The following is a 9,933-nucleotide window of genomic DNA, read 5'->3' as shown; positions in this document are numbered from 1 at the left end:
TAAGTAGCCTATTTCTTCCTCCGGACGTTCTACTACTGTGCCAAATTTCATCAAGATCAGTTGAGCTGTTCCGGAGATACCTTCAAACAAACATCCATCCGTTAATAAGATTTGAATATATTCAATCCATTGATAAGTTTTACAAAACCTTAGGCGCGATGACAATACATAATTATTTCGATAATCATCAAAATAATTAACAGTTTTTTCAAATAAATTTGCACAGAAAATCTACATTACTTAGTACATTCTCATACAACTATTCGTGTCTCTATAATTTGATTAATACTAACCATGACATAAATCTATCATTTATATAATTTAAACAGATTACCGCTGCGCTTATTGAAATTACACTTTATTGCCTGCGAGTTAGATGCATAATTGCTTGTATTCTATAAATTGATGTCGCATAGCTCAATAATCTGAACATTTACGTAGCGTTTCGCATGTTTGATTTAAAATGTATGGAATATTTGTGCAATAAATAATCCGTTCCTTACCTTTACTATTCCCCATAAATAATAATGAAAATCACTAAGAAATTATAAAATATTGTGGATAAACTTACGGTTAAAGTGGTTTCGTACTTATAATTATGATTCTATAGGTAACATAGCTGTCCGCGACGCCGTCCGCGCTTGATTAAGAAAATAACATAATTAGTAGCCTACATGTTCTTCTAGACTATGCCAAATTTCAGCGAGATCCATGCAGCTGTTCTGGAGTTTTTTTTATATCAAAAGGTTGCAAACGAGCGAGCGGCCACCTGAAATCGCTAAAATAGCGAAGTGACCGTTGCCCATAGACATACGCATTTGCATATGCGTTGCCTACCTTAAATCGACGGAGGAGAGGATGCACAGAAAGAAAATATCTTCCCTTTCCATGCATCCTCTCATCCGGAAAGTCCATTTCTACTTCCCATCCTTTCCTTATAAGAAAAAGGGTGCGAAGGGAAAGTGGACTAAATTAGGCCTCCGGGACGCACACTCATCAGACAAAACGCGGAATTGCTTCACGCCTGTCTTCTGTGTGGTCGTGGTATTTCACCGGGCGAGCCGGGCCGATTCGTGCGAAGATGTTAAAGCGGGCTCTACCACTGTTGAACTCTAAACCATACATCTATCTATCCATACATACATCCAAACATTTCCATTTATAATATTATTAAGATAAGATAAATTAAAAAGTATTCTAATATTGGAAGTATAATAAGAAATTAAAAAAGAATTTAATTGGAAAGTCCGTTCGTTTTTATGTAACGAAAAAAAAGCGTTGAGAAACTTAATAAGCGAGGGCAGGGTGTCTTGGCACGCGCAGAGATCGTTACAGTTCATTAACCTCACCTGCCTTAGCGGAATGTTCTTATAAGTATCATGTTCCAGTGCCGGAGACAAACTTCCGCCTCATCCAGAACAAGACTGACGACGATACTGTCAACGTCATATGCGCTGCGGACGGCGCCTTTCCGGCACCCAACCTCACGCTCGCCACGCCAGAGAGGTAAGCGTTTTTATATGTACATATGTCACCATCATATCAGATTTTTTATGAACATTAATTTTCACTGTTGTTGTATTTTTGCTAAATAAACAAACGACTGTTGTTATATTCAGTTGAATCGTTTATTAACCAGCGTTTAAGTCGAAAGGATAGATAATAGATTGAGAGATATTGCCTTTAAAAATAAAATAGTTGTAATGAAATAGCTAGATAATTTCTATCTAAATATATAAAAGGAATAAAGTTAGATTTGATTGAAATATAAAAGTCGATAGAGTATCGTAACGTGTCGAGGTCATATAAAATCGAAGACGTGTGCTCCACACAGCAATTGGCTTAGGGCAATTGCAGGTTATCGCGGCCGGCCTACATCGCGCCGTTTGCTCGCGTGATCTTACTTACTTTATTGCGTTGATTACGTAAGTAGCCACTACATTGATGCAAATACAACTTTACAATAAGGTTGGCCATATGCTACAGTAGATTTATATTATTGAGGAAAAGCTGACTTACAAGAACCTGAAAAAAAATTTCATTCGATTAGAGATTTCCCTAGTTGAATGGACAACATTTATAAGAATGTAACTTAAAAAGCATGTGACATGTCGAAAGTTATTATCAGGTCTATACACTTTGGACTATAAGGCTGATACATGTACTACATTTCGTCGAAGTTCTAGTCTTGGAAGTTTTCTCTATAGGCGTTAAAATTAAAGTTACTCTCAAATGCAAGGAAATATTTGAATTTATTAATTACTATCACCATTATTATTATAGATAATTCGTCTATCGTCATTTTTTTAATTTCTGTTCCTTCGTGCATTTATTTTCAAAGAACATAAGACGAACAAGTGTATGTACTCAAGAGAAAGACAGAAAAATTTTCATTGTTTTCTCCGAGCACTTATTTCATGTTAATACGTACGCTTGAATATATTGTCATATATATATTTCGCGGTACACGTTTCTTTGTTGTTAAGTTTCCCACTTTACAACGATATTTGTTTTAAGAAAAGAAGAAAACGGTTACACACATACGACTTATACCTGAGCCTCGGGAGACATTGCTCAATTGAAATATGTTTTATAGTTTTTAGTTTATTTTTGAAGAAATGTTTACATAGAAATGTTTATCTTTATGTCATAAAAATAAATAGTTACATATTAAAATATTAGAATTTATTTTAATTAAAAAAATATAGAGAACTCCCGCATAATTTCTATTTATTGGTGAAGTACTTTGTAACTTATACCTATTTCTTAAATATTAAAAAAAAAAACCTTTCGTAAATTATACCAAGTAGCCAAAGGATGATATATGAAAATCTACTCACATTAAATATCATAGGGTAAAGACGTTTTAAGGCACAAAATATCAAAGTTCACCTTAAAGGTAATATTCAGCCTATTTTCAGCCCGTTTCATTTACTACCAGCCGAACAAGCATATGGTTTGCGTAGGACTATGACGCATATTTAGAAATATTGGTCGAATTCATATCATCATATCTTCGAGGGCGTATGTGATTGTACCATCGTTTATTTTACCTACTTTGTTGATTATTTTGACAATGGAATAATAGCTATGGTATAACAGTTCATATGAAATAAACTATATCTCTCTCTGTCTCTCTTTATCGCTCTCTCTCTCTCTCTCTAGCTTGTATTCCATATGTTTTTGGGGTCAGCTTTGTTAAATCTTTTCTACTTTGTTAAATCTTTGATATATTCATCTGAGACTTGGCAGTCACTTATGTCTATCAGTATTACATATTTGCATCTTAATGTAAAATGTTAAATAAAATGTAAACTGTACTATAAAATTTATATCATGATATATTTTTGTCTTGTTTTATTAACAACTTTTGTTTATCGAAGAATTGGCGTATTCTCTAAGATATATTAGTGTAGGGTACAGATTTTACATCGTCTATATATTTCTCGAAGCTTAAAGAATATTTGGCAACATTTCTACAGCTCAAGATTAAATCCGATTTAAAGCTACCACCTGGTGCACCTTACATTGAGTTTCTTATTTAAAAGTATGCTTTTAAAGGAAATTCCATCGTATATAATTTTTGAAGTTGATATAAAAATAAAATTATTTTTATTTATTATTATATACATATTAAATCACCGATACATTGTATATGTTTGATTTAAGCATTATATACATAAAAAAAAACTTTCAAAGGACATTTAATATGAATTAAACATACCACAATACAGTCTTTGTTTGCTTTATTTAAATCCCGCAAAACTATTTTAAAATTATCTGTACAACTCATCATAATCAGCTCACTATACGTCCCCATCGAGGGGCTCGGAGCCTACCTTAAGTTAAGGGTGATTAGGTCATAGTCAACCATGCTGGCCAATTGCGGGTTGGTTGACTTCACACATATCTTTGAATTTCTTCTCAGATATGTGCAGGTTGCATCACGATGTTTTCCTTCACCGTAAGAACGTCGGATAAATGTACATATGTAAATCGAAAATCGAAAAACACATTGGTACATGGCGGAATTCGAACCCAGGACCTGCAGATTGCAAGTCAAGTGCTTGACCACTGAGCCACCGACGCTTTATCTCTTTATCTGTACAATTATGCTTATCAAAATATATATTTTTAAGGCGACTGGATGGCGTGTCCCATGACCTCAAACTGGTGAATGGCAGATACTCGACAGTGGCTTCTGTGACTTTACTTGATGCAGATTTGCCCTCTCCAGCTGAGTTCATCTGTACTTTGAGAATACCCTTAGCTAAATATGCTGTAAGAAAAGAAGCCATTTATTATCCAGGTAAGAAGATGTATTATATTTATGTATAAAATGTTTCCATTTACTTATAATACCTAGCAATAATCTTACTAATATTTTAAATGAATATGTAGATGAATGGATGGATGTTTGTTTGAAGGTATCTCGGAAACGGCTGCACTAATGGTCTGGAAGAACATTGGCTACTTATTAGGTTTGTTTTTAATTCCGCGCGGACGAAGTCGCGGGCGACAGCTATTTATCTTGTTTCGCTATATCAGTTATTAATTGATTTAAATCATAAAGTATCGTTTATAAATCTAATTAATTAATCGTGTTCATTTGTTATGCTAGGTTGGTCAATGTGGTTTTGAGGATATCGCAATTATTAATATCGCATTTTAAATTATAAAGAAGCTCACATTCTTTTAACTATTATTGAATTGAATATTTTGTCTGATTCTTTTAACCATCTGCTAGTTTACATCGATAGATATAATTATTTACCTTTTCCGTACGTAATGGTGAAATGGTTGAAATAAATAATATCATAATATAAAGACTATTAAAAATATACAAAAGGTGGAAGAAGTGAGTAGTTGGATACAATTTTAATGAAATGCTTGTTTATATTTTCTCTCCACTTGCAAATTATAATTTTAAAATAACGATAAACATCTCTGAAATATGCAAATATATAATTTTAATTTCCTCGTTTAAATACGGGAATGCATTGAATTACTTTAGTATTTGTGTAAAATTTTCCAGAGAAACAATTGTTGCGACTTTGTTAACATAATTTTGTGCTCTTTTTAATGGCGCGGAATTTGTTAGAGCGCTGGAAGGATAAAGCCCCGACGACATAAACAGAAAGCTGTTTATTTATTTAAAACAAGCAATTTAACCGCTTTATAAGTCAAATGGCGTCATTAAACCCGCGAAAAAGAATAAGGCGTGCGAAATGTAGATTTTTTTTTCTTTCCCGAAGGCTCGAAAATAACAATTTTGCAGAATAATTTGCGAAGGCCTTTTAAGCTTTTTATCAACGGGAAGTCCGTGTACACAGCTATCTAAACAGGAGGAGCGAGATGAAACATTTCCTGCAGCATTCCCCGTGAATAATTTTATGCTCCGTTAACTTCATTTTATGCGAGCAAAAAAATCCTCTAATAGAAAATTAGTGGGTAAGGGAAAACACAAACACTTTTTCAAAGCGACCGCTCCTAGTCTTAATGAAAAGTCAACAGGGAGCCAAGTCGAGCGGAATTTCAACTGAAAAATAATTCACGCTAATTCTTAATGTCAGAAGATTCATAATGCGGATAGCGTTTTATTAGACGATGAAAAATTGAAATAGTCTTTTGCAAGCAGCCTTTTGTTATTTTAATACGGAGCATAATCACAAAAAAAAGAATACGAAAATATCTATTTGATCCGGACGGTTACTGCTTTAAATTTATATCTCATTTTGGACTCCAAATGATATGTTCTAAGATAAATATTCACACACATAATTCACGACCATAAATATCTTATTTAATTTCTTATGTATTGTGTAACCAATCATTTATTTGATTGTCATCAGGGCCAATCAGTACTACTCCAGAGATGCCGACAGCTGCCGACATGCAACTAGCAGCGGCTGTAGGATCAAAAGGTAAGATAAATTATGTGATATGTTTCACAAAAGTATACGACTTACATTATTAAAACTTTAATCAATTTTTAATAAATTAATTTCCACAAAGATTAACATAAATTCTAGTTAAAATATGCATACGTTGAAGTTTCACCACTAACATAGTTGTATTAGAATAACATTTAAATTAATCATTTTAACGATATTAGCGACACATTTTAATAACAGTTAAAGAAAATATTGTAGCACGTTACAACCGTAGCAGTTCGTAGAATATGATTGTGCTACGCTGACACACTGGCTATTCGTGGAAATGGTTTATTTGTATGTAAACTTCATATAAAATAATCGGATTATAAAAAATAATTACTCAATCGAAAATGTTACAGTTGCTAAGGTAACATCGTTTCAGAAATTCGATGTTGATATAAGCTTTTAATACACCTAAAGTAGTAATACTTAGATTTCCATTCAATCAATACGCCATACGTAAAACGTTTTATACCTCTACGCCGTATCCGCGTAGCATCTAAATACCTGTAACTAATGAACAAAATACATCTTCCAGGAACGAGTACGTACACAGCGATGACGTTGGTGTTGCTGCCAGCATTGGCGCAGTCAATACTCTCTGTTAAGTGAACAGTCACTCATTGTACAAGGTAAGTGTTACTTTTAAATAATTAAATAACTTTTTGTTAAATAACGGTGTGGTCACAATAAGTAATCATCTATATTAATTTAGATTAGCAATATGATAATACTGAATTGCTTTTCCAGACTTTATATATTCTAGGACTAATGAGGAGTAAAATAAAAGAATTGTTTTCTCGTCTTACGATACTAATATTTTCGTTTCAAATACTTTGCCATACATTTTGAAATAACTTTTATTCATATAATGATATATATATGTACTCTAACTATCAATATTGTTTCAGACAGCACGCGAAACATCGAGCGCACTGAGTGACGTAGCAAGTGGCACCGCAGCTGTTCTAGTCATAACGCCCAAAGCTCGCACCATCCCACACCCGATAACGGTGACAGCTAGTCTAAAACGCCTGTAGCACACAGCCGCGAAAGCGAATCAAAATCAAAGCGATAAAGATATAATAACGAAGCGAAAACGTAGCTTAATGTTAGATGTGTATTGGTGTAGTAGGCCTGTATGCATAAACAGTTCACGTACAGGCATAAAATCGGTGAAATTTTCATTATCGCTTCGCCTCCGTTTCTCTTTTGCAGCTGTGTGTTGCTAGCGTTATAGTAGATTCGGCTTTATGTGTACTATCTAATTCGAGAAACAATAATTGCGTGTTAAAATACTGAATTATACATAGATATATAAATGTACAGCTCTATTATATGAATTTTCATATTTCAGAATATTTTTCTTAACGTCAAATAAACGGTAGGTATAATGTTGTAAATATCGTCCCTTATATTTATTGTGTACAGGCAAGTCGATGGAATAGAAATTTGCAATTTTTTGGCCTAAGGTTGATTATTTTTAGATAACATTGATGTGTTAATTAGATTATTAATATAATTATTTTAATCGTATCCGTAATATAGCACTGTTGCTAAATTGTTTTTAAAACATAGTTCTTTGAAAATATTATATAATTATATATTGTCGCCAAACAAATAAATTAATTGAAATTATGTTTAAAACATTTCGTTAAATAAATATTAGAATTATTAAATAAATGTTTTTAAAACAAATTTCATGCAATAGCTTTTCACGTAATTAAATCATATTTAAATTCATTATCGGCATTATACTTATGTGTACAAAATCTAGAAACTTCTTTTATATTTTAAAGAGGGATGCTCCCTATATTAACAGGGTATCGCATTTTCTTTTGTTTTAAGTTACGCGTCACGGTTCTATATGAATTTATTGACAATATTATGTAAATCTAAATTTAGGAATTGCCCTTATTCTATAAAATTAAATTGTCGCATCATTCGCTGTGTAATTTTCTTTTTAATGTTATATAATAACGCTTGGAGCATATAGTTAAAAAATAAAGCATACCTATTCACGAATAAGGGCTCATGTAAATATTTGTATGGAATTTGTATGTACTGTAAGATTTCTTTCGTGTAAAGGAAAATTAATAGCGCATTTGCTGTGCATACCGCAGTTTATGGATACGATCCAATAAAGACTTTATTGTGAAAAATTCTTAACATTAATAAAAACGGACGTTGTGTACTTCGTCTTTTATTGAATTGAACCTCGATCCATAAGTTTTTTTTAAACTGATTACTAAAAATCCTAAGAACACACTGTAACTACATAAGCAATTTGTCCGATTTAAGACAGTTTTGCTTGAAGGGACTTTATGTATTCGCGATATATTATGTCCCGGAATTTTGTTCGTCGGACTTTTTTTTTGCAATTATTGCTTACTATTCTGTTAGACGACAGTTTATATATGTACAGACATAACGCTAGATCCATTTTATTATAAATAGTAATACTGCTGGCGCAGTATATTTTTTGTGGGATGTATAAAAATAAACTATTCAGCATAATGACCGCGGTCTGTGGATACCACAGTCAATCAAATAAATGCCGTAACGTATAGAAATTAGAAAACATTTTCGGATGCATTAGGTAGTTCCCGTGAGTTTCGGACTTATCGTTGAATAATAGATGCGCCGGCTCCGTTCCCTGGACGAATTACCCAACTAAATTATTGAGCACGCCACCTCTGACCGCCGGTATACGAAATAAATCGCTATCGTTACCTGTACCATTGCCGAGAAGTTAGAGTCAATACGATGTGCCGTCAGATCGACGCTTTGCTAATACTATAACAACTATCTGTCAGAATAAAAAAAATACAGTAATAGGGAAAAATTAAAATTTAATACAAAAATATCACTGATATATAATATGTATAGATGAAGTGGCTTATCTGATGGTTTATTGGTAGAAATAAAATGGTTAAATTAAAAATAATTACTATGTTTGTTGATGAAAAAATGTTTTCCATAAAAAACTTCATCCGCGTTAGAAACAAGAAAGTAAGGAAATCCATCCACATCATTTCAGCAGTTACAGGCTGACTTATGGTAAGTTACGATGATTTTAACTTAAACATAGCGAAAGTTTATTTATAGAAATCACTTTGACTTAGCTTGTTATACTAAGTAATGGTTTATGACCATAATCGGAGGTTGAATTTGAATTTACTATGTCAAATTCCGTGCATATTCACCAATAAACACCTGAGCTGTACAACTACGTACATTGCCGTGGGACCTGTCCAAGGAGTTTCGATACTTTTCAATTATGTCACATAGAAAAGTAAAAAAAAAATTCACTTTTTCAAAGAAATTTATATTGTTGAATATGAACAGAAAAGACAACTATATAATAAAAATTTTGACATATCTAAAAAGTATAAATGATTTCTTTCTTTTCTATGTGACATAATTGAAAAGTATTAAAACTCCTTGGACATACCGGCCACCGAAGATCTTTGTATTTATAATATTATAGACCGGCCACCGTGGGGAATGTTTTAAAAAGTATAAATGATTTCTTTCTTTTCTATGTGACATAACTGAAAAGTATTAAAACTCCTTTGTCAGGTCCTATGTAAAGTGTCCGAAGTGAAACTTTATTGTAGAGCAGTTTAAAAGAAAGTAACCCATTGTGGTAATCATTTTTAAAACAGATTCGTTGGCAGTTTCACCCATATACGTAGGAGTCATCGGTAAAGATATAATTATAAAATAGACTAATAATCATACTTGAACTAAATTTTAACACTTCTTCGCAATCTTTATATTGCAATAGTCAATGTTTTTAAGGTTGCACTCGAGGGATATTCCAAAAGTTATCTGTAAAACAGCAAAGTGACCGCCGCCCATAGCGTCTGTAAGAAATAAGCTGGACGATGAATACTTCATGCCCTTCTCCAATGAGGTTGTGGCATATAATAAATAGAAGCAATATATGTCGGTTTGCATGCTCTATCATGCTATCAATGTATTATAGAACCTG

At 32.7% G+C, this 9,933-nt stretch overlaps 1 protein-coding gene across 2 annotated transcripts in view; it reads left to right on the top strand.

Annotated features, from left to right (window-relative positions):
• Positions 1-7,528, top strand: part of LOC106123314 (uncharacterized) — a 31,793-nt gene extending 24,265 nt beyond the window's left edge. The window contains exons 3-7 of one of the 2 annotated variants that reach the window (XM_013319567.1): positions 1,389-1,506; positions 4,140-4,309; positions 5,853-5,924; positions 6,475-6,568; positions 6,852-7,528. In XM_013319567.1, coding sequence (XP_013175021.1) covers positions 1,389-1,506; positions 4,140-4,309; positions 5,853-5,924; positions 6,475-6,548 — 434 coding nt within the window. In that variant the 3' untranslated portion in view covers positions 6,549-6,568; positions 6,852-7,528. Of the gene's footprint in view, positions 1-1,388; positions 1,507-4,139; positions 4,310-5,852; positions 5,925-6,474; positions 6,569-6,847 lie in introns of both variants that reach the window. The other variant, XM_013319566.1, reaches the window with a different exon arrangement.
• The last annotated feature ends 2,405 nt before the right edge of the window (positions 7,529-9,933 follow it).

The sequence above is a fragment of the Papilio xuthus genome, unplaced genomic scaffold (genome assembly GCF_000836235.2).
Source record: "Papilio xuthus unplaced genomic scaffold, Pxut_1.1 DF826115.1, whole genome shotgun sequence".
Classification (NCBI taxonomy): domain Eukaryota; kingdom Metazoa; phylum Arthropoda; class Insecta; order Lepidoptera; family Papilionidae; genus Papilio; species Papilio xuthus.
Note: the sequence above shows the minus strand (reverse complement) of the source record. Positions and strands in the feature narration are given on the sequence as shown.